At 39.7% G+C, this 25,552-nt stretch overlaps 1 protein-coding gene across 1 annotated transcript in view; it reads right to left on the bottom strand.

Annotated features, from left to right (window-relative positions):
* ANO2 (anoctamin 2) overlaps positions 1-25,552 on the bottom strand; it is a 130,986-nt gene that overhangs the window by 3,734 nt on the left and 101,700 nt on the right. The window contains exons 15-21 of the mRNA XM_063395389.1: positions 24,209-24,320; positions 22,937-22,994; positions 21,984-22,084; positions 14,385-14,533; positions 6,567-6,719; positions 6,406-6,458; positions 4,275-4,456 (exon numbers count right to left, since the gene is read on the bottom strand). Of these exons, the coding sequence (XP_063251459.1) occupies positions 4,275-4,456; positions 6,406-6,458; positions 6,567-6,719; positions 14,385-14,533; positions 21,984-22,084; positions 22,937-22,994; positions 24,209-24,320 (808 nt within the window). The remainder of the gene's footprint in view (positions 1-4,274; positions 4,457-6,405; positions 6,459-6,566; positions 6,720-14,384; positions 14,534-21,983; positions 22,085-22,936; positions 22,995-24,208; positions 24,321-25,552) is intronic.

Raw genomic sequence — 25,552 nt, 5'->3', positions numbered from 1 at the left:
TTCAGCTGTGCAGATTCCAGGGGAGGGGAAGGGAAAAAGAAAGGAAAAAAAAAAAAAAAAAGGAAACCAAACAAAAAGATAGCGACAAATTGAAGGCAGCTCAGAAGAAGAGTTCAAGGCTTGAGGAGACTGACTCATCGGGAAGATTAAAGAGCAGCACATGTATTGCTCCACTTTGGTAAGTAACAGCCACAGTTGGACATGATAACCATGCGCAAATTGTGCCCTTAGGACTGAAAGGCATAATTTAGTGCTGTTCCCAGTGTTTGACTCGGAGTAATGGGATGAAATTAAGAAAGGGAAAATCTGTTTTGAATACCACAAAACCCGTCCTGACAGTAAGATTCATTAGACTGTGCAAAAGCCTCCGTTGGGGGATAATGGAGAAGGTTCATATATAAAATCTGTCAGCTTCAGTTTGCAGGTGCGCTTGCCAAAATTACCTTCAGGTTCTACCCACATGGTTTTTGCATGTTAAATTACACATTTGTAATCCACACATCCCCTACATCCTGCCGCTCCCCACCCCCAAGAAACTGAGTCTGGAATGTTGGATGTGATTCTGGGCTGCAGCTTCTGGAGACAAAGGACATGAGGTACAGCCCATAGGGAGGAGAAAACCACTTGAAATTGGGGGCTGTGTTCATTTAGGGAAGAACTCCCTGGGCTGTGTTAGCCCCTGAGTGGTTTTGTTTAGCAGTGCATGCACAGGTCCTGTCTTAGGATTCCTGTGCTGTTCCTGCACTGCCAGATCCCCCCTCTGGTACTTTTCTGGACATTCTGGACTCCCACATGTTGCTCAAACCTGTAGAGTGCTGAATCAAGGATCAAAGTCAGTTCCCTTGAACTTAATCTGCTTGAACATCAAAGCCAAGGAAAAGCACTGAGTTTCTTGTGGACTTTGCTGACCAGTATAAATCAATCGTAGTCTTGAAATGGAGCCCAGGTTCACCTGGAAGGGTCACCAACTGTGGTGGGTTTTCCATTTAATGCGTTCTGGGCTTCACAAACTATGTAAGTGTTGCAGGACATCAGACCCCTTGGACATTTCACCTGGCTCAGCTGGGAATCACACGGCTTGTGATGCCTGAACCTACACTCAGCAGAATATAGGCAAATAATTTATGGTGAAGGAAAATGTTGCCAGAGCTATAGATGAGGTAGCTGGGCCTCCTCCTCACTTCCCTTTTTGATTATTCTCTGGCACATGGGACTCCAAAGGGCCTTCTCTAACCCCTACATTCTATGGGTAGTTTCTTTTTTACAAAGACCATCTTTTCAGATCAAGAAGCATTTGGACAATATCCTGAGGTGTGATTTTTGGGGTCTTTTGTTCAAGGTCAGAATTTGATGATCCTTGTGGGTCCCTTCCAACTCAGGATATCCTATGACTCTCTGATTCCCTCACCTTTTCAATACTTTACTCTTAAAATACTTGATTTAGCAAGTATGATAGGAACAGCAACCAAACAGTGCTGCAAAGACCACTGTGTAATTCCACTAACTGTAATTCCACTGAAAAAGGACAAGAATATGAAGTTGTCAATGTGGTTGCACAATAGAGCACAGAAAAGTTATAAGGAAGAAAAGAAAAATGTGCACTGAAAGTAGAGAATTGTAGGGGAAGGGAAACTGAGTGGAGAGAACTTCAAAACACTTAAACAAATGTGAGCTGAAACCAGAACTAAGACAAAGATGTTAATGTATTTCAGAAGTTTATTACATGGGGGGGGGGAAAAATCAAACTATTTATATAGGTGGAACTTCAAATCAGTGCAAATAAGCTAATCTGTTTAATTTCCTTCTTCAGCTGGTCTTTGAGAAGAAATTGGAGAAAACATCTAGAATCACAGAATAAAGAGTAGAGGAGTATATAAAAATTAGTCAGGGAAAAATGTTAGCATCCACCACTGATTATTAGGAATAGATGAGATGAATCCCATGACATTAAGAAAATAAATTCAAAGACACTTTATAAAATTGCTGAATATTGGAGCAGACCCATGTTAAAGGAAAAGTTTCTTGAATGACTCCATATCTGCTGCTCCCTTTTTTCAGTGTGACCAACAGGTTTGTATGTACTCCATTATCATAGAAGGCCACAAGGAGTAAAAGGGAAAAAAACAATAAAAATATCCTATATCTTAGCAATATTTGTTTCTAATTTGCCTTCAGCTATACGAATACCATTTTTCTCTGAAAAAAAAAGTAAAATTACAACTAACACTGTGCATCAGAACAGCTTTACAGCAACCTTTATTTGGAAGCAGTGCCCAAGAGTTCACAGCACCGCAGAAAATGCTGCTCTAAATATTTGAAGAATGTATTCTGTATGTTCAGTGGCAGAGTTGTTTCTGGCTATTTTTAAGATACCTTAATCTCTGGCAATGCCCGTAAGGACCAAAATGCAGCCTCATTGCAACCACATTTATCTCCAGAGGTCACAGAAATCTAAGAATAAGAGAGGTCAGCTTGTTCCCAATGCATTTGCCAGAAACAGAAATACAGATTTTATTTCCAGCTCGAGGGGCAGTGTTTGGTTGCCTGTCTCTTGGGACACAAGTTAGAGACCCCATACTTTATCCAGTGATAGTTCTGTCCAACGCTGAGATTTTGATAAGATTCAAATGAGGCCGATGATAACTGTGTTTGTGCATGTGACATCTTTTCCCAATTGTTTCCTGATAACAGAAGAGAAATGCTCCCATAGTTCTGTCTCACTCAGATTAATACATGGTCAAACATTCATTTTTTTCTGCTTTCAGTCTCTTAGATGGTATCATCAGGCAGAGACCATTTTTGTACCCAGTGTAGATGATTTCCTCCCTGCTGTATTTGGGCTCTGTTGAGTATTTGGCTGTGTATGATCATATTAATGTGAGGAGTGCCTTTCACTCCTGTTGTTAATGCACATATTTCCAAACACACCAGCACTTAAACAGCTAAAAACAGAGGCCAGTGGCTGACACAAGGTAAAAAGCAGCATAGTGAAAGTAGCAAAATCACAGTGAAGTGGATCAAGATGCTTGTTGAAGGAAAACACAGGCAAATGTAGGGATGGAAAATTAAAAAGCGCTAGGAGGATGAAGGTGGAAAACCATTTCACAGACTTACAAATCTGAAAGTCCAGAGATGCTGCATTCTCTGACAGGGAATATTTTGCTAACAAACAACTCCCAGCAGCAGAGATGGGGAATACAAAGCTCACATAGTTATAAGTTGCTTAAAAGTTAGGAGTGCACTCATCTATCCTGTGCTGTAGTCAGGGTGAGAAGGTAGGTACACCCCAAAGGCAATCCCAACAACACTGCCAGAGTGAGAGGGGCAGAATTCTCTCCCTGTTTGCCCTGCTTCCAGTGAAGAAACTGGAATGTGTCATTTTTGTGGGTTATAGCTGGGCAAGATATATACCCCACTTTAAATCAGTGTGAAATATATTGCACACCAAAGAAAAGGGGGGAAAACCACTCTACATTAAGGCTCTCCTTAATCAAATGGAAGAGGAACTTTGATAATTATTTTGTGCCATTGCAGAGACCAAACACAGGATTTCAAGGGAGTCTAAAAGGAAGGTGAGATAGGCTATTGAATATTTTGAACAGTCAGGGGTTGTAATGTCTTAAAGCAGCTCTTTGAATTTCTGCATGTTATTATAAAAATATAAAGTTATTTTGAAAGATGGAGCCACATTAGTGATTTCTTATGCAAACTGAAACTACTTCATAGATATCAGGTATTTGGGACATATTTTGAAGGAAGGTGAGCCTTGTTTCCTCTTGTTTTCATCTGAAAAGATGAAATAGAATCTGAAATAGAAGACATGTAGATGTCTGTGATTGTTTTGGCAACTAGTGCAGGCTTTAAAAATGGACATAATATATTGAAAACTCATATCTCAGCAAGTAAGGACTGAGTTTAATAAAGACAGAGAAAGCCTGGTTCTAATTACTGGATGCCCATTTTAAAAGATCATTATTTTTAGTTAAAGCTATATCTTTCAGTAAAGAAGGTATTAGTTTGCTTTTTTCTTTGGATCAAGTCTGTCTAAATTGTTTATTTTGCATTTTAATGCCCTGAAATAAACCCTTTAAAGACCTTGTAACACAGTGAGAATTCTCCAGAAGCTGCACTCCAAAACCACATTTTCAAAGCCACATGAATATTATTGACTATGTGGCCCTATAAGTGAATCTTATCAATTCCCACTTTGAAAAATGACATAAGAGGCAGGGAAATTCCCTTGGCTGTGCGAACTGCCCTTACAAGTACTTTACCTGCAGAATGAAACCTCCTGAGCAAACAGGGAGTTTTCTGGCTGTGTCCCAGCCTTGAGCTGGCTGACATTGAAGTATGAGAGGGTGTGATTGATGAAGCCATGCATGGTTCCATTCTGGCTGTATGCATATTGATACATAAGGCGTGGGATGAAATCGGAGGTGACAGCAATGACAAAAGCCTGAGAGATTGAAAAACAAAAACAAATGAACAAGCAAACAACAGCATTGTGAGTCTGTGTCTCCAGGTTAATTAATTCAGGGGGAAATGTTCATTTTCAGGTAAATTTAAAGTGGTGGTGAAGGGAGAGTTATATGGCCACAATTGGTACAGAATATTTGCATATAAATGCACAGTAACCTGCTCTATCTCTCCCAGGGAAGGCTCAGCTGAGGAAGTAGCAAAAGCAAATAATGGACTGTCCATTGCTCCAATTAATTTTATCTCTGGAGCTATTAGGAGGTTTATCACTAGTTTAAAAATAATCTACAACAAAATCTAATAGCTAGTTGGTATAATTTGAGCTATATTTTGGTGTAGTTACACCAGAACTGTTGAATGTAAATGTCCATTTTCCCCTCAGCATCAGGATTCACACATCTCACACAGGGAGATCTCACGCTGGTATTAATCCTTGTGAGACTGGTATCCCATAAAACTGGTGTAATTGTAGAGGCAATCAGTCACAGAAATCTCTACATCATATCAATAAAAATCCCTTTGATTTCTGCCCTGGACTCACTCCTGTTGGAGCAGGTCCAGAGGAGGTCATGAAGATGATCAGAGGGCTGGAGCCCCTGTGCTGTGGTGACAGGCCAAGAGAATTGGGATTGTTCAGCTTGGAAAAGAGGAGGATTTGGGAGGAGAATTTAGAGCCCCTTCCAGTGCCTGAAGAGACTCCAAGAGACCTGGAGAGGGACTTTTGAAAAGGGCCTGGAGTGACAGGATGAGGGATAATGGCTTCAAACTGACACAAAGTAGGTTTAGGTTGGATATTAGGAAAAAAATTGTTCCCTGTGAGAGTGGTGAAGTCCTGGCAGAGATTTTCCAGAGAAGCTGTGGCTGCCCCATCCCTGGCAGTGTTCCAGGTCAGGTTGGATGAGGCTCTGAGCAACCTGGGATAGTGGAAGGTGTCCCTGCCCATGGCAGGGAACTGGAATGCCATGGTCTTTAATGTCCCATCCAATCCCAACCTTTCTATGATCCTATGATGATTTAAAACTATATTTTGCTAAATAATAATTTCCTGTGTCAATATTATCCAGATGGAGAAGCAGAATTGGGCATTCAGTATTTTTTTTCAAATGAATATGCACATATTTACATTTCTTTCAAGAAAAGATATCTAATTCATAATTTAATGGAATCCCCAGGAAATAAACATTTCCAGAGTTTGATCAACACAAGAAATAATCAAGGACCATAAATTTGCAAAGTGTATTCAGAGAAAAAACAAGAAGCTACAAAGTTTTTCTCCTCCAGCACAGCTCAGTGTTGGACAGCTGAAATCTGTGCCTGATTTGGAGATGTGCAGAGTTCCACAGATTTCCTACCTTAAATCCTGGAAACTGGAGAGCCATGAGTGAAAAGTGCACCCATGTGAAACAGCATTGCCCTTCTGGAGGCATTAGAGTGCTGTGCTATCATGCTGGGAGCTATTTTATTAAAGAAATTGCATAACGCCTCTCCACAAGTTCTCCCTTCAGTAGTGAAATCATCTCCCTTCCTAAAGGGCTTCTTTATCTTTAATATCTCTGTTATTATTCCATGACCTTAAAAGTATTTTCCAACATATATGATTCTTGAGATTATGATCTATAGGTTAAAAACTCACCAGAAACTATTAGGATTGAAGTCCTAGGGCATGAGATTTATCTTAAAACATAGAGGAAAAAAGCATGCAGGAAAGTTTTACTGAGGGAGTACATATAGCACAATAAACATAATATATCTGTATCCTGTTGTATTTGAGCAACTGAGAAAATTAGATGCCCCTTTTAAATTATGCTGAAGGGATCATAAAATATAAACAATTATAAACAATAAATTATAAAGAATTTTAAATTAGATTGAAGGAACAGTATAAGCTCCCAAGATCATGATTAGAAACTGGTGTAACCAAACACTTACATTAATGATCACTGAAAGCTTTCCAATAACACTCAAGATGTTATACCAAATACCTGTAAGTGAAAGAAAAAAACTTTTTAATGGGTTCATTATAAATTTTCTTCCTTTTTTAAAATGTATTTATGGACTTATCTTCACTGCAATGCTCTTTCATTACTCACCTATATCTTTTTCTCTCACTGTGTCTGGCCTCCTCAGCTCAGTAACAAATTTTTTTGCGTCAAGACGAACCTCGATGATGTTGTTCAGAAGAGCAAAGACAGGGGCCAGAGGGAAGGAGGCAACAAAGAGTGTGACAAAGCCAAACTGGATAACTGGGGGAAAAAAAAAATCAAAATTTTTTGACAATTTCTGAAGGGAGCAGCAAATTCTTGATGAGTTTTGTGCGCTACCAACCCCATAAAATTCCACTTCCCAGTTTGATCCCAGGAATAAATATCCCAGAATAGGGCTATGAAGAGACAGAAGTTTGACACTATGCTTTATGAATGTTTCCAATAAAGCTTCAAGTTGCTAGCACAAGCACAAGACAAAGGAAACAATAAATTTAATAAAGGACAAAGAGTTCAGAGTCTACTTTTCTGCATTTATACATAATTAACTGATTAGTCCATGCTGTTTCTTTCCTGTCCTTTTCCCTGTAAGGAAAATGATACACAATCAAGCAAAATGAGAAAATCTACAAGGTGCCACTATTTCTTCCCAGCTTCCTTTGATAAACTTGGTGGCAGCCTGTGAAAAGCAAGAAGAGAAGTGTCTCTGTGGATGCAGGAGCCAGTGGTGTTGTGCAGCATTTTCATCCTTCCTTTTGTCACTGCTACCCTCCAATACTCCTCTGTAAATCTGAGCAAAGGTGAATTTTATATCAATATATATAAATATATATATATATTAAACTAATAAATCTGACTGTGATCTACATCTCAGAGGTTAAAAAATATTAGCATAAAGAAAGTATTGGTGTATTTAAATGCCGTATTTGCTGTGGCTTCTTTTTTTTGGCAAAGCCCTGTATAAGTTCTCTCTCCACTGAGGGAGGAATTGCACTTTTTTGAGAAAATAGCACAATATTCTGTATAGCAGAATATTATACTTTAAAATATTTTCCTACAGCACTGTTGTCACAACCTACAACTAACTCTTGAAACAGTTTTCCCCAGGACCTTCTCTCACACCTTTTTTTTTTGTGTACAGGTTGCAAGTCCTCTGATATTTCCCCTTTCTCATCTCAAGAGCAATATATTTGCACACAAAAGTAAAATCTCTGTATATCAATTCTATAGCCTTTAGAGTTTCATTCTTATTGTTTTGTTCTGAGATAAAGTGTATACACTAAGATGGAGCTTTTCAAAGTATACAAACATCCTACCCTTGAAATCATACTTTCCTGACTATTTTGTGTTCAGAACCAGGAAAAGGAATTAACAAGCAAATAAAACCAGATGTTAAAGTAATGTCCCCCCAAAACTGTGAAATGCTTAGAAAAATACATAGCCCCAAAATATGCCTTATTTGGTTCTAAGTGAATTTAGCAGGACTACAGCTGGGAGGATTTTGAAAAAAATAAAATAAAAAGGGAAATAAAAGGAGTATTTGCAATGCTTTAGGAATAAACCACACACATATTTGCTTTGATGTTGTTTGTAGCCCCTTCATTCATTGCCTGGGAAAGTGCAGTTTAATTTTTTTTCAAGTTCATGAAAAAATGTTCAAGGTATGCAAAGGACTTCTGGATAATTGTGTAAATATGTCTTCATAGAAAACTGCGCCAGAAGTGTTTGTGTGGCCATCTTGAAATCTCTTCAGCCTTCTCAACTCCCTCTTATGAAAGTGTAAATGATGCAAAAAGCAGGCAAAAAAAGCAATCCCAAAGCCAAACCCAGAATTTAGACTGCCTTGTGTAACAAACTAGCAGTCATTAAACGGAGGAGTCTGTGAACAGCCTCAGCAATTCACAGGTACTTGTTGAGTGGGATTGGTGATTCTAGAAACAAAACTGAACAGATTACAGAGAGAAAAATCTCTGTCCAGATCCCAGAAGGAATCTCATCTCAGCATCCTGGAGTTCTGTGAATGCCTATCTGGTCACACTGGAAATATTTTCAATACTTTTAGGACACTCACACTCTTCCATCAAGGACAGTTGACACCAAGACACCTCTTTTTTTTGGCTGGAAAACTTGATGGCAACCCTTAAATACCCTTTTTATATTCATATTTTTGCCACAAGGTCTCCATACAAAATTCTTTACGTGTCCATGTACACAGAAAAGGTGAAAGAGACATGTGCCAGGAGCTGGACTTCCATCCTGTTTCATAGTTTTCCTACTCCCCTGGTAGACCAGCCTGGAGAAAAGAGAGATGAACATTCCCCAGGCTCATGGTACAAGCTGGGAAATAAAACTGGGTATAGTGGAAATTCAGGGACCTGGGTAACATCTTCTCTCCCTGGGCATCCAAGCAGGACCCTGGATGTGCTGTCACTGACACAGAGCCTACTTCTGATGAGGGAAGAAGCCAAACCACACACCAGTGGTGTTTTTACTGTCTGAGTCGAGCAGGAGAGAGGCCAAGGGGCTCAGTCAGCCCTTGAGTTTCACAACACCTGATGCCACACCTGCAACACTTCATCCAGCCTCGACCAGACACAAAAACTCTGCAGGACAAACAGCATCCAAAGAAGTGTCTCAGGTCACAGCCTTCCTCAGAAGTCCACTCTTCACAGAAGCACTGCAGGGCCTGAACAGAGCCCAAGCCCAACAGCAACACACCTTGTCCCTCCAAGTCTGGCCTCCAATTTATGATCAAGAGCACAAATCAAAGCTTTTAAATTGTGGATCTGGAGGGTAGTGGCTGCTGGTTTTATGTAAGGGATACAGAATCAGTCCCCAGAACAAAACCTTCCGTGGTGTGGATCACTCAGGTTCTACAGGATTTACATACTCAGCAGTGTGAGTAACCCAAGTATCTTTTACCTCAAAGCCTCATCTTAGACAAGGTATTTATTTACCATTCTGTTGCTTTTTATTCTCTCTTTATCAATAATCTGTCGTAGGATCATGTGTTACTAGAAGTAAACAGTGGAAAAATCACTTCTGTGCTAAGCAGCTTTCCAAATACTAGGAAGAAACTTTGCAATATACAGCCAGACCTGGCTGAAAAACTAAGGGAAAGGTGTAATTTATAACCCTTCTATAATAAATGTATGCAACAAGCCTACACACAACCGCCAATGGTATTTTCAAAACCATCCTCATTATAGAGATTACAGAAAAATGCAGGTTTCTCTTCAGTGATTTTTTTTTTCTTTTTCTGCCTCACACATTGCCTTCTTGATAGTTTTTCCTGCTTTAGGGGAAATCTGTCCAAACCTCTCAGATTAATCCTTATAGTAGTCAGTAGCTACAGACATTGGATCTGATCATTTTCTTCTTGTGCCATTGTTTTTAAACAAAAGTTGGATGATGAAACCTTTTATTATTACTTCTCCTTTAGGAAAAATGTTTTTAATCAATTGCCACATGAAGCTTGGACTCCTAGAGGGGTTAGACTAGAGAAGGAAAGACCAAATGAAATAGGAATCTGAAAATCATTTCTGATTTCAGTTTCTTCTCAAGGAAACACGAGTGGTGTAAATTTCAGACATTCATGTGCATCATTTTGCTCTTGGAGCCAATTTAATAAATTTTCTTTCATTAGCAATATTTATTGCTACTCTAAACATCAATTTCTTGCCAACTCCTGTCACTGCAGGCCAGTTACACACATTGCAACCTTGCTTCCATGTGGAAGAGGAAATTGCTGTACATGCTACCTACTTTGGGAATGCACATGGTGTGGTACACTGGCCTGGGTCAAAAGTCTTTGCACAGTTTTGGAAGCAGGAAGTGCTAATGACTAATTTGACACATGTTGACAGTGGCAATTTATGTTTCAGGATTACTTGAACAAATTTTCTGATCATTCAAGCATTTTAAGAATGTCTCCACTAAGAAATGCAGGAATATGTCTGTTAATAATATCAAAACAAACAGTCGTCAGAAATGTCACTGGTGCAAGTCAAATCTTTGTGCACATTGCTATTGACTGCCAAGGCCTGCACAAAAACTAAGCTCAGCACAGTCTTCTGGTGAAATCAGATTCAAAGACTTTTATCCTAAAAATTTAATCTTATTATCCATAGAATTGTTTGGTTTGGAAGGTACATTCAAATATGATCTAGTCCAAATCTGTGCAATGAGCAGGGATTTTAAACTAGATCCTGTTGCTCAGAGCTTCATCCAACCTGACCTGGAATGTTTACAGGGATGGGGCATCCACCACCTCTCTGGGCAACCTGTGCCAGTGTTTCACCATCCTCATTATATTAAAAAAAATGTTTCTTACAGCTAATCTAATTTTTTTGCATGGACTAGAGTGACTGATATTTTTCAGAAACAAATTCCAGTGAATAGAGTCACCTTTCCAAAAGGGGAAGATAGAGGAGGTTAAAAAAAAAAAAAACCAGTAACTCTTGCTGTTTCTGTGAACCTACTGCAATTTAAATGAGGGCAGAGGTGGGAGAGTGAGAAGGTGGAAGTCTCTCTAAGGCTTCAGGATTGATAGAATAAGAAATCAAAACAAAAAGAAAGCAGCTTGGAAATGAGCATCCCAAAATTTAAGTGGGGTAGTTATCATCAAAAACTCCTTTACCTGTGGTGCATCATGCTTCAAAACACCTCCTGAGACCTCTGCAAGCACTGTCCCTCAGAGAAGTGCTGCCTTAATGGGATTAATTTGCTTCATAACAAAGTGCAAAGAGAATGTGTGGTTTGCCATGTGGGAGTGGGCCAGACTCCAGGTTTTGACAGAAATCAGTAAAAGAGAGTGGATAAAAAAGCAAGGACATCCTAAGGTGATTAGGGTACAGACTGGGGCATGGTAGACCTGGAGGCAAGATTCTTAGCTAAGGATGTCATCCATCCTCAAAAGTAGGAGCATCCTGGCAGGACAAACATGAATGTAGTGACTACTCACACTTGGATACATAATCTGCCTGCTTCTGCATGAAACCCCATCACCATCTGCATGGGGAAACCCAAAACTGCAGCAAGCCCTGTCTGCAGTTCCTCCTTCAGCTGCTTCATTCCAGAGTGCCTCTGATGCCTGAGGGAGGTTGCCTGAGTAAATCATTGTGAAAAAAAGAAAGAAGTCCTGAAACAGCAGCCAGATTTTTCCCTTTTCCTTAATATCATACCTCTTCTTACATTCCTGTAACCCTGCCTTTTCAAGAAATTCAGGAGAAAAAAAAAATCTTCCTCTGTCCTTCTGCTTTGCTTCCCTTCCCACTGTCCCCAACACAAAATCAGAGAAATAGGTAAATAATCTTCTGAGTTGCCTCTTGCAGCGTGGTGCCCTTGACAACCATCCCAGCTGACAAGGTTCAGGGCTGAGCTGCACCAAGTGCTTCCTGCCAGCGTGGGTGGTCTGAGCAGGGGAGCTGACAGCTGAGCGCAGGGACACGGACCCAGGGCAGCAACCGCGCCTGGGGAGCTGCAGCTTGGCTTTCATCTGCTGCACATTTGTCTGCAAATCCCACAGGCAGGGCACAGCTTGGCACACTGCGAGGCTGCTCCGCTTGGGAAGCTCATCCTCCTGTTGTAAACAAGTGTTTAGATCAATAATTCATCCGTTCATTTTCCCGGGATCATCCCTGAGTGGCTGCAGGCTGAGGCACTCACCGCGGTTCACAATCCCGGCACCAGGGACTGATCTAAATTACAGGCTTAGTGTCCAGTGATTTATAACATCATAGCTTAAACCCTGATACTGCAAGTCAGAGGCATGGAACAGAATCACAGACTATCCCAAGCTGGAAGGGAACCATCAGAGTCCAACTCCTGGCCCTGCACAGAACAGCCCATGAGTCCCACCATGCTCCTGAGAGCATTGTCCAAACTCGGGCAGGCCTGGGGCTGGGAACACTTCCCCAGGACAGGAACCTCAAACCTTAAGAGACTCTGGTGGTACTTCTGCATTTCTTTTTTCAAAAAAACACATTAATCTACTATTTTCACTGGCCATGATTTGACTCATCTTTGCAATTTCTAGGTCTTGCTCCTAAAATTAAAAAAATCCAAACACTTCCCTACGGGGCAGCATAACAAATGGCTAAGCTTGGGAGCTCCAAGAGGTATTCTGAAGTCAAAACACAGGTAAGGAAAACCCCACTGTTGCTTTTTTTCATTGAAGGAGAGACTACTGACCTGCTTCCTTTCTGAGTAGGTGGCTTAAGTGAACTCTTAAAACAAATCTGACATTTTGGAAATTATGTTCAAACTGGCAGCACTGGAGCATCACTTTTCACACAGCAGAATCAAGGCCACTGACAGCAAACCCAAACAATGCTGAGAAACATCACACCAGTATATATTTGTTACTGGTAACTAAAAGTCCTTGTCCTTAGACCTAACTAACCAAGAAATTTGGGTGGTTAAAAACAGATATTTCTGAGTTATTCCTGAGCATAAAAATACAAAAAGAAGGAAAAAAAAAAAAAAAAGCCAGGAAAAAATGTCTAATTTTTTCACCATTGTTTAATTTCAAAAATTGCTTAGAGGTTTGCTTAAAATTTACAGGAAGAAAAATCATCTTGGGCTGAAGTAATTAGTGGAAAAAAAAATCAGTCCTAAAGGATAGTTTTTTAAAAAAATATCATTATGTGCAGAAGGGAATAAGGTAATAGAAGGGGAAACACAGAGAGATCCTAAGGTGAGCTGGAACAATTGAGAGGGAGATAATGGGGGGTAAGGGATTCTTGATGGCACTACAGAGGGCAAGGCTGGGATCCTAAACATATTAATAAGACATCTCCAAATCTGCCATCATGCAAAATACCCCATATACATTTACAAATTTATAGATTTACATGAATCTCCCATTCTATAAATTTTCATGCATTCAATTTTAATTAGATTATAAATTAGATCTACAAACCAAGATTGTTTCTGTATAGAGAGATAAGCCTTTTCTTTTTTTTTTTTTTTCCATAAAACCTGTTCCCCTTTAGATATTTTGAGAATAGTGACTTGTTAAAACAGGAGTTGCCGCATCCAATACTTAACAGATGTCTGGGTTTAGACACCACACCCATTGCGCTTTTCCCTGCAATCTTGTGCATCCTAAAGCTTGGATTTGCCTGGATTATTTCTTTCCTTTCTACTCCTCCACCTACAGCATTCCTGCTTTCTCCTTCCCTGTCTCTCCAGGGTCTACCCATGAAGCAGCCACAGGGCTGTGCTCCCCAGTAGAAGAAAAACATGAACACACTGCAGTGAATCCACCGGAGAGCCATTAAGATGGCCAAGGGACCAAAGGACCTCATGAAGAAGGAGAAGCTGAGAGCACTGGGATTGCTGTACCACAGGAAAAGAAGGCTCAGGGGATCTTACCCATGTGGCAGGTTGGAGAAGACAGAGCTAAAACCTTCTCAAGGACACCCAGTGAAAGGACAAGAGGCACAGGGCACCAGTGGAAATGTGGGGAGTGCAGCTTAAACATTAAAAAATCCTCAGTGTAAGGGTGATCAAATATTGGAAAAGTTGTTGAGTCTCCATCCCTGGAAATACTCAAAACCCAACTGGACAAGTCTTTGAGCAACATCCTCTAGCTGACCCTGCTTAGAGCAGGAGGTTGGATCAGATGATCTATAGAGATCCCTCCTAACCACAGCTATTGATTCTTTGGCCAAATGCTTTCTGTGCACTTTTCTGAGCTGGGAACACTGGAATCTGAGAGCAGAAGTATTAACAGATACTGGATTCATCATTATTTCTCTCTTGGCACTGTGGTAGTCCCATAGCCCTGCTGGCTCACATGGAATTTCTGCAAACTATGAGTGCTGCGGTGTTTTTCCCCCTTTCTCATGAGCACTTCTGACATGCAGTCCTGTGTAAAGCCATGGTTATTGCAGAAAGGGAAAGGAAATTCCTAAAACTTACTCATTTCCATGTATTCTGGAGTCAGCCCTGTGAAAGGTTCCAAGATGTAGTCGAGATCCCATTGCTGAGGTTCCTTTGACTGGTTGGTGTCCATTTCCTTTAGCACAGTTCTTTCATCCTTCAGCTTCCTAAAGAGCTTCTTGAGCTTCCTGAGGAACAAAAGTTCAGATTGAACCAAGTCTGGTTTTGGGTTTTCTTTTTCCCCTAAAAGATTTGGCCCAAGTCTTAGCACAGCAACACAAATTTAATCTTGTGTTACTTTGGTGCACCGCAGGGTGAGATTACACCACCTTGAGAAGTTCTGATGTTGTTTATTGACAGGTACAAGCTCCTGGAGTTGAATCCAGTACTTTATAATATTTTTTCTCTCTAGATGCATATTCCATCAGGATCTTCCTGAAGATCCTTGGAACTAAATGATATTAGTAATTGGTCCTCAAGAACAACACAGTGAGCACCTCTCCTTTAACAAAATACAAAATGCAATGGTCTCATTACACATTTCTACTACAGGCACAATTTTACCTCATTATAAAAATTGGGAACTTCCAGCAGAATAGAATTTTAAGCTAAAAAATTACCAGACATTCATTGGTTGCCCAGAGAAGTTGTGGTTGCCCCACCCCTGGAAGTCTCAAGGCCAGATTGGATGGGGCTCTGAGCAACCTGGGATAGGGGAAGGTGTCCTTGCCCATGGCAGGGAGTTGGAACTGGATGAGCTTCAAGGTCCCTTCCAACCCAGGCCATTTTATGATTGTGGGATATTTCCCAACAAAGAAGGTGCAAGAATGTAGTGACAGTAGAAATTGCAGTATCAAACACTGTCCCACTGGGATGGAGATACAAATTTAATGACACTGACAAATAAAATAGAATAAAATTTATCATTTCTAAATGAAGAGTAGTTTTCCCAATGTCCCACCACCCAGTGATATTTTAAATACATATGCATCAGCAACTTCATGCTATTTTACACACTGAGAAATTCCCATGGAAAACCACAGTACAGTGAGGTTTTCTTCAAAATCAAGGCAGGAAAGTACAGATGAATGAGCATAAGTAGTAGATTTATACTTATTGCATATCTTTCTTTTGCAGATGATATTTATCTTCCACAGAAACATATGACACTATTTTACAGTTCTTCACATGCCATGAGTAGAAATCCAGACTAATTCCAGTGATGTTTTGCCAGTAATGTAAGCAGGGCTCTCCCACAAACTCTTTCCTCACATCTTGTGATAAACTCTTTGAACTGTAGGTGTGTGGCCTGGACACAGGAATATTTGGGGGAGGGGGTTTTCCTTTGGACCTCCAGTGAAGCAGAACCGTTTTCCCGGACCCTGACTTCAGTAGCAGGGCAAGGCTGAGGAACAAAAGCTGGCAAACACAATAAAGGCTTTGCTGTGTGGGTTTATTGCTTCATTCCCAAATTTACACTGAGCCATGGGATCACTGCCTTCCCACAGTGACTGAGGAATTTCTGCACCTACCAGGGTTTACAGGACCCATTCCATTTCATCTCCAGTATGGAGGAATTGGAGGTTAGAAGACACTCTTTAAACAAGTCTAGATTGCATCAAGCCCTCTCAGATCCTGAGTCATAAAATATCAAAAATCAACAGGACAACTCCAGCTTTTGTTTGAGGTGAAAGGAAGATGTAGCTCATAATCTGATGGTAGCATCATCAGTACTTTGGTATTACTGGTACCCAGGACACTCAGATTACACAGTTTTAATGAAAGGGTGGGGGTAAATTTAAAATGCTTCACGAGACAGAATTAGATGAATCCTTACAAAGACATTTACCTTCAACTCATGCAAACTCAGCCATTTCAAGACACTAAAATTCCCTTTCTCCCCCTCTGCCTTTATGGCAGCCAAGGGAACTTGTCTGTGCCAGAGGTGATGTAGCATTCAGAGGGTAGGAGGCTGGGGCAGGATTTAAAACAATCAAAAATTTCCCAGGATGCTCTTCCAACATATCCCAATTAATTTCCTAATGTGAGGGACTCTCAGAGGATGGTGAACAGTAAGTTCAAGACAGTGCTGATTTCTGTTCCAGCGAAATGATAGAAGCTATAAATGTCCTTCACACTTCCACGGGCAGATGAGAGTGAAGATCACCTCGTTGTCACAGCACAGCAGCAGCTGAGATAAAATTTGGGTGTGTTTAGATGTGAAATCTGTGCATGTGTGATCTAATCCTTCAGCTACAGCACCACAGAATCCAGTTGTGGAGTGTAATGCACACACACACCTCCCATGAGAATCCAGTAACTAAAACAATTGTTGTTGTTTTTAATGTTTATTTGGGAATACACCAAATCTGGAACTCAGTTGCTCAGAATAATTATTAATTTTTCATCTGGTTATCTCTAAGCCAGGCATGAGGAACAGCACCTTTAACCATTTGGAGTTCAGCTTTGAAGGGTTATGCTTCTTATGCTTCTTTATTTGTATTTTTTGAAAGAGCAACTGACTGAAAGCAAGCCAAACCAATTATTTCAAATTTTCCACCAAAAAAAAAAAAAAAAAAAAAAAAAAAAAAAAAAAAAAAAAGGTACCTTTGTGTCATATCCAAGCATGTGAAGTTTGAGACCAAGCAGAAATGTGTCAGAAAGTTAAAGGAACAGAGAAGAGGGATTTGCAGGGTGTTATTCTACAGCCACACAGCAATAGGGCAAAGAAAATGAGTTTTGCAGAACCCTGTATCTGTACTTATGATTGTGATGCTAAAACTGAGTATGCTTTTTAAATGCCTTTGTTTGAAGATTGTTTCTTAATTACCCAGAGCAACTTTTTAAAAGAAGATTGACTGAAAAAGAGTTCTTTTAGCTTCTGATTTGTTTCTGCCAGGCAGCCCCCCACAGTCAGGAAGAGGTAGGTTTGCCCATCCAGGGTGAGTGTCCCAGAAGCTTTGTGTTGAAGAGCTCGTGCAGCAAAGTTTCATGACTCCACACAGATCTGGACAAAGAGAGAAAACTGTAGAGCTGTAGAATAGCCATTATTTCTGGGTTTTTTGCCAGGGAATGTCAAAAAGCAAGGTGCATCCTTAAGGAGATTGAACAGCATGTGAGAAGAATGAACACAGGATGAGAGGGAAAGAAAATTAACGAGTTTTTGTCAGGCTGTGTTTAGAGCAGTTAAAAATGACACTGCAGCTTCTCATAGGGGATTGGCACCAAATTATTGTGCTAGGTAAGAGGTGGGAACATGGTGGAATTATGCTGATTGTAATTCCCAGTATAACCAATGAGTACTGCATTATGAACGTTAACAAGGATCTGAAGTGAGCATAAAATCACTACAGACCCACCTGTCAATAACCCTCGAGCTTTTGAGAAAAAATGTGATGAAAAGAGAGAAATCAAGCTCCAAGTGATCCTGGCTGGGCTTTAAGCACATGGTGATTAGATGAAGGCTCCTTTGCAAAATCAGAGAGATGATTCAACAGTTTCTCTATTGAGAGAGTAAGAAGGAGCAGCTGGATTTGGGGCATCTAGGGAAAGGATGATGGCTTGGGAACAATGAGAAATTTGTGGAGTGAGACAGAGTGGAATGGATAGAGGTTGAAGAAGTGGGGCATCTGGAGGGCAGGCTAAAAGAGGACAGATTTAGGAAAATTATTTTGTTGGCACAAGTGTTTGCATCTTCAGGGGCTGTACAATTGGGATTGTTCAGCCTGGAAAAAAAGAAGGGTCCAAGGAGACTCAACTGAGTTTTCCAGTGCCTGAAGGGAACCTATGAGAAAGATGGAGAGAGACTTTTGACAAGGGATGGAGTGCAGGACAAGAGAGAATGGCTTCACACTGACAGAGAAGAGGTTTACATGGAGTAGTGGGAAAAAATTCCTTTCTGTGAGGATGCTGAGACCCTGGCACGGGTTGCCCAGAGAAGCTGTGGCTGCCACATCCCTGGAAGTGTCCAAGGCCAGGCTGGATGGGGCTCTGAGCAAGCTGGGACAGTGGAAGGTGTCCCTGCCCATGGCAGGGAGTTGGAACAGGGAGGTTTTTAAGGTTCCTTCTAGACCAAATAATTCTGTGATTCCATGATTCTATGAATACTTGCTAGAACAGAGATACATGTGGAGGTTTTACATGAAAAGACAGAAAGTCCCTAGAATCCAGCTGCCAAGAACAAAGGATTATTTATAACAGGTGGGTTTTTAAAGGCTCTCCTCTCAGTTGATTCTTTCTGATCCGTAGGATAATGGAAAAAGGCACAAGGAGATAACTAAATAGAAAAGATTTTCAGGTTGAGTAGCTGGAGCAGTTGTATTTGGAGAAAAGGAAGAGCAGTGATCCAGACTCTTGGTGTCCTTGCCTGTAATTTTCTGTCTTGCTTTTGGGAAGGAACACTGAAGATCCAGGCTTTCCTACAGTCTGTTCACATAAAGAAATACCTTCTCACATCCACAGGTGCAAGGAGGCAGGGGAAGAACAAAAGTATCTAAATTCCTTGTTCTCCCACAAGTTTTTGGTGCAGTCATGCTTCCTTGGCACACTCAGATTTTACAGGAGTTTCAGTTGTGTTTGGGGTTTATTGGTTTCTCAGTCAGAGGAAAAAATAACAACAAAAACCAGGAAAATTTAAAAAAAATTAAAAACTGACCCAAACCTGTTATTAAGAATAATTTAGTAAAGGTGAAAAACATAAGATAATAACTATGAAGGGGTATCTTCAAATGGATTTTATTAACTCTTAGTATTCTCTTCCAGCATATTTAAGTATATTTTGAAGGAAGTGATGGAAATTAATGCTGAATAAAAGGGCCACAACCATGGCCTCACTAAATTCAATAGTTTTGCTGTTCACTTCAATAGGGCCAGGATTTCACCCTAAGGGTTTAGCACCAAGGTCAAAGACAGAGTGTAATAAAATAACCACATGGATGTTTCTTTTTTCAATAAGTTCAGAAAAAAACAGAACTGAATAAAAAGGGTCTTAAAAGAACTCTGGGTTAAGGCTTTCAAGCCCTGCAGCCTTTTAGGGTCAATTCCTGTGGCAACAGTAAAAGAATGATGGTATGTGACACATCTGAGCGAACTGTGGCATATTTACATCTGTTAAACTTGTGAATTCCAGCCCCACAGAACACACATTTCAGTTCAAGAGGGCTTAGTTTTCTATAATTCAAATCTTGCTGCATTTAGCTAGCTGGTTTGCTATTGCTGGATGCAGAAATTTAAAAAAAAGAAACCACACAAGGTTTAGGAGACCAGCAATTACATGTACATATATATATATATATATATATATATATATAACATCCCATAGCTGTGGCAGAATTTTCTACAGAAACACTGAAGGGAAAAGCAAGGATGTGTCCCCCATGATCCCAAAAAATGCAGGGCTGCCATCTCAATTTTCCCTCCTTACCCAGTACAGACCATGGATAAAGCAGAATGAAGACATGGAAAGATGCTTTCCAGTTCTTTCCAGTTTGGGGGTCTAGGAACATAAGGATGACTGTTGCTTGTAAACTTCCTCTATCATCTACTTAGCAGTATTTTTTGAGAAGAAAGAGAAGAAAATGGGATTTGTAATTTCTGCAAATAAACTAAAACGCCTTGGGTTTTCTGGTGAATGAAATCAAAAGGTTTCCTGAAAAAAAAAACAAAAAAAAACAACAACTTGAAATCCTGAGATTTCAGTGAGGAAGAAAACTTTTCTGATGGGTGTTATCAGATAACTCAGCAGAGAGGTGCTTCCACATTACAGATGTGCAGGGGACAGGGCCAGATTCTGAAGAGCAAATCACCATTTATGACATCCCCTTCTGTCTCTCCATATGGGGAAGGTTGGTGGCAGCACCTGGACTCTGCCCACAGTGAAAATACAGGGAGCCAATGGAAGAATCTCTGTTGTTCACCCCAACTCTCAGTCCCTCCAAAGAGGCACAAGGCAAGGGTAGGGGGGGTTGGTGTAAAATGCAGCTGCTGGTACCCCTAAAGATCCAGCCCAAATTACTACAGTGATCCATGCAGGAATGGAAGGCTAACTCTGATTTAATTAAGTGCTCAGTGATTCTTCTGGTGCAAACAGGTCCAGGGAGAAGGGCCAAGCCCTACAGATAGACGATTTTCTTAGGAACACAAACCAACGAAGGAAACGCAGATATATTTATTCCAGGATGACAAGATAGCACTGTGACTGAAATGAGGTATTTATCTAGGAAGGGGAGGATGAAAGTATATTTGTTTTTAAACAGTTTTGAAAATTGAGGCCATGACAGTCTGTTGGCTGAAGGGTGGGGGAGCAGATCTGAGGGAGAAAAATGGGATGAAATTATTGCATTCTTGCACCGAAGGCAGGGAAATGAAAAATAATTGGACATGACTTTCTGTTTGGACTGGATCAGCCCATGCTTTCATGAGTCAAAAATAATAAATACAGTATTTGTAACATCATAAAATCCCCATTAAAAAAGTCCAGTAGCAGTAAGTTTTTGGAAGACGAGAAACAAATTACAGCAGGTTTACACTGAGAAAGCTTTAGGCCTTCAACATGTCAGATATTTTGGGAATGATTTACCACCCTTTTCTCAAAATAAAATGTAAACTCAATGAGATGCAGACAGAAAACAGGCCTCCCTATTGAACTTTGACACAAGAATAATGAAACCATCCATAATCTACATCTGATTTGTTTTGGAATTTTTTTCTCTCTCTCTATTTAAATTCCTTGCAAGAAAAAAAAAAAAAAAAGGTTCTTGCTGGGAAAAGCAAGGAAAAGGGCTAATTTGAAATATATTTCATATCTTTTAAGAATCACTCCTCTTGATTTCTAGTTCCCATCTTCACAGCCTTATGGATGTGACCTAAAAGCTGCTGACACCAGAGTTGGAAGATTCTGCCTCATTTCAATGGAACTGAGATGTCTAAACCAGACTCTTCATCTCCAACATTTCCCAGGCCATTGCCACCATGAAGCAAACCTCCCAAGAGGCAGGAGCAAGATTTTCTCAGTGGATTCCCAGTGCCTGAAGATCCCCTTGGCTCTGGCAAGAGACAAGAAGACTTTTCCTGCTGTATTTGAAGCAGAGGACTGAGCACTGAAGCAGCCCATGGCAGAAAGGCACTGAGCTGTCAGTGTCTCTGCCCGCTCCTGCATCATCACAGAATGACATAGAGGCACCTTGGAAATGTGTGAATTTCATCCCTAAAGCCATAAAATAGTCATAGATCAAGTAATAGGTTTTAACATCTTTTATGGGCTAATCCTTTCCCCCACTCTATCTCCCCTCCACTTTGTGCTAATTTGTATTCAATGCTGCTGTCCTGAGAGCTTCTCTGAAACTTCCCAGGAGATCTATCACACCTTGCCTGTTTTCCCTGGTTTCTAAAATTAACTTAAATCAATTATTTCATATATTCCATCATTTTCTTTAAGCCATTTAGTGAAGATATGGCCAATTATTCAACATAAAATACAACCAGATCATTCCACCACAACCAAAAACGTGATTTATCATCACTTTCAATTAGAACCCACTGAAGGCAGTGGCAAGACTCCCATTTAGCTGAGTAAGGAGCAAGCCTTTGATTTACTGTGCCAGAGGAACAACGCACAATGGAAAAGGCTGGGATACGTACGGGATTCCAATTTCAAAGAGATTGTTTTGAATCAGTTGCTTTCCCAGCATGATGATGCTCAGCTGAATGCAGAGTTCCATCAGACACCCTCCAGGAGCACACTGCAATTAAGCAAAACCAGAGAGTGTGAAGGGATTAAGAGAATTAATTTAAAAATACCAACTTGGGAGAGCTCCTGGTGTCTCCCTGTGCCCACTGTCCCTGCCACCAGTTTGTGTGGGATCACGGAGCTCATCGATCACTGCAAATCTGTGCTTGACAAGGTATTTCATCTCCACTCATAAAACTGCATTATGGAAAATATGCAGAGCTCTGAAACAGCTCACCATGCCCTGGGGCTCCTATATTTTCTTTAAAAATATTTACTATATAATCAATGTAATAAACATAATGCAGGATCACCAATGCTCTTCCGACCTGATATCTCCCTAGGGGAAGAAAACCTTCAATCTTGCAGAGACTTTTATGCCAGCCTTATTGTCAAACCTTGAGTACATCTCAGCTTTCAAGGGAATACCCACAGCAATCCCCATCAGGAGGGATTGTTTTTAAAAAATATGTTTATAGGTTTAGCACAAAACGGCTCCAGGTTTTTAAGCTATTAAAATTGCCAAGCTTCCAGGGATCTGCAGAATGGGAAGCCACATTCACGCTTCCTGAGGGCCTCAACCAAACCATGGAATGTTTATGCCTCAGTGTCCAGTTGTAAAGCACAGAAATGGTGAACCTTCACCTGAGAAAGACCATGAAATAGCCAAAACTGCGGAAAGAAAGTATATAAAGTTGCCTAAGATGGAAACCCTGGGTTTTGCCTATTCAAGTTGAAGATTTAACCTCTTGTTTTAACATGTGTTTTCTATTTGTCCCCTGTTGTGTGTAGTTCACTGAACACTGTACACATATTTCTTTGTGTAAAGGATTTTATTTCTAATTTGAATTTCATATGCACTCACCTCTTCCATCCTATAACCTTCAAACACATACACATAACGACCAGGACGGCCAATAAACCTGAAAGCAATAACAATATATAAACGAGTATAAAACCAGAAAAATAAACTAATTTTGACACCATGATTTAATATAAAAACACCAAAGTAAGTAAACTTTGAAATCAAGATGATTCATTTGTATTAGCCAAAATATTTCAGAAATAGCTTCTTCAACATGAATTTTCAAGGGCTCAGCACCTATTCAGCTTTGATTATTTCAAAGCAATAGGCCTCTACAAATGGTTTTCTACTACATCTGGATAAAATAACTTTAATAAAATATTTTTCAGTGCTAAAACAATATAATACTAAAACCCTTCACTTGATTAGCAATGGCAAATAAACTTAGGAACACATATCCTAATTCACATTTTCTTAGATGTGAATAATGTCCTGAATTAAATGATTTACACATCTACACACAACCAAGACTCTTCTGGCTACATCAGAAGAAACAATGATATTGGCTTTATTCTAACCATACAACACAAAGATATGGTCAAAAAAGAGAGAATTTGGTGACTTTTTTCACTGATGTCTTACAATGTTTGCAACGGCTGGCAAAATGCATCATTAATCCTCAAATGAAAGGTGCTGGATGGGATTAGTGAAGAGCAGAGATTAACAAACTTTATAGCCCCCAAAAGGAAGAGCAAAATGGTAGGAAACAGAATCCAGAGGATGTTTTAAACATTTTTTTTTGCCAAAGTTTTAGCAAAGAGTCATTTTAAGCTTCCTATTCAAAAGCATGTGGATGACTGGGTCCCAAAAGACAGGGATCCTGAGCCCATAGGAAGTCACACTTATTTAGCAGGACAGCTGAATTAGCTTTTTGGTCAATCACTTCATTTACCAGTTGACTGTAACTATTTCTTAATTTGATATGGGAGAATAGTGCAAAATAATGAGAAAGTAGTAGAAAAAAAAAGTTCTGTAATTTTAAATGAAACAGGAAGGCCTTTCTTTGCTGAATGGTGCTTTAAGGAAAATTTGCTAAACTGTGGAAGTTTAAGGCCTGTAAGCACTACCATTCTTTATAAAAACAAAATTTTTTTTAAAACTAAAATGAATTAGTAACTTTAGATAACCCTGTCAATGATATTTTTTCAGAGCTGGCAAAGATGACCAATCCCAGGCCTTTGTGCCCATTTTTAAACACAGATCCACTAACATAGACACAAATATAAAAATGCATATACAGAAATACATATATGTAAAGGATATTTAGCCTACCTTCCTTTAAAAAAGGCAACATAAAAAATTGATGCATAAGAATTCACAAACTTCAGTAGGAATGCCTTCAAAATCAGTCTTTCCTCAAAGGTTTTCTCTGTTTTTGGTATTTCTGAGAAAAAAAAGAGCAAACCAGAGAGCTGAATCAGTAAGTATATAAAAATCCCTGAATCCCCAAATGTGTACCAAAAAAACCCAAACCAAACTTCAAACTTTGGGCTTATATTAATTTTTCTTTTTTACCTCTAATTTGTACCAAAGCCACTAGGTCTGTCACTGAGTAGTGATTTCCAGAGATATTTAATTCCACAAAGCAAAAGCAGTAAAAATTGCTTTGCTGTATATATGTATATTACCATACATGAGTATATCAGTTACACAGTTACACAACTAAAATAACCAGACATTCATATTCTCAGTTGAGGAATGCTGAAAGCAAAGTACAAAGACTATCAACCAGAAAAAAAACACATTAAAAGTATCCTTAACTTGTCATCCACCAGCTTTCTTTTCTGTGGTGAGATTGCTGATATGTTTGATGCTAAACACAAGACTAAATAAATTTTGAATAATTAAGTATTAAGTGAACTAAGTGAAAAATAAAGGCACATTTCTGCTAACAATTCACTATATATTTTCTGTATTTCAAGATTTCTGAGTTTAAATATTTTCAGTATTCATTACTCTGTTCCCAGCTTTATTTTCAATTTCTGTGGAAATTTTCTGGTAGCAGAAAACACATGCAAAAAATAGAGGCTTTTCAAACTGATGGTAGGAGCCTTCTTTAAAGATTTTATATTGGTAAAACCCTTGTGTTTCTCTGCTCATCCTAAGCTGTGTCTAATGTGAGAGAAGATAATTTTATGATTAAATTTATCACTCTTGGCTGAACTTCTGTGGCACAAAAAAAAAGCGTGGAATAATAAGGAGATCCAGAGCTCTGGCTTAAAGATTTCATTAAAAATACTGCTGTACTTGTACAGTTTTGTTTCAGGCACGGTTTGAGTGTTCTGTTTGCTTTGCTGTTTTTTTGTTGTTTTCTTAAATAAGCAGCATGATTATTTTAGCACTAAAGGAATAGAAAAGCCTAATAAGCCCTCACTGCCTGTCCTTCTTTGTGATACTTTCAACCACATTTTCATAAAAGATCAGTGCAGAACCTGATGAGCCCTAAGGCATAACCCACCTCTATGTATAAAAAGCTTAATTAAACCTCCAAACAATTTGTAGGTGATCCTATACATTCAATAGATCCACAAGACAAAAGCTCAGCGCAGCAGGAATGTCGAATAACGACAGTGCAGCTTTTCATTTGAGGGAGAAAAATCCTAAACTCTGCCTTAC

Source organism: Prinia subflava, chromosome 4, assembly GCF_021018805.1.
Source record: "Prinia subflava isolate CZ2003 ecotype Zambia chromosome 4, Cam_Psub_1.2, whole genome shotgun sequence".
NCBI classification, from domain to species: domain Eukaryota; kingdom Metazoa; phylum Chordata; class Aves; order Passeriformes; family Cisticolidae; genus Prinia; species Prinia subflava.
This window is presented reverse-complemented; position numbering and strand designations above follow the sequence as displayed.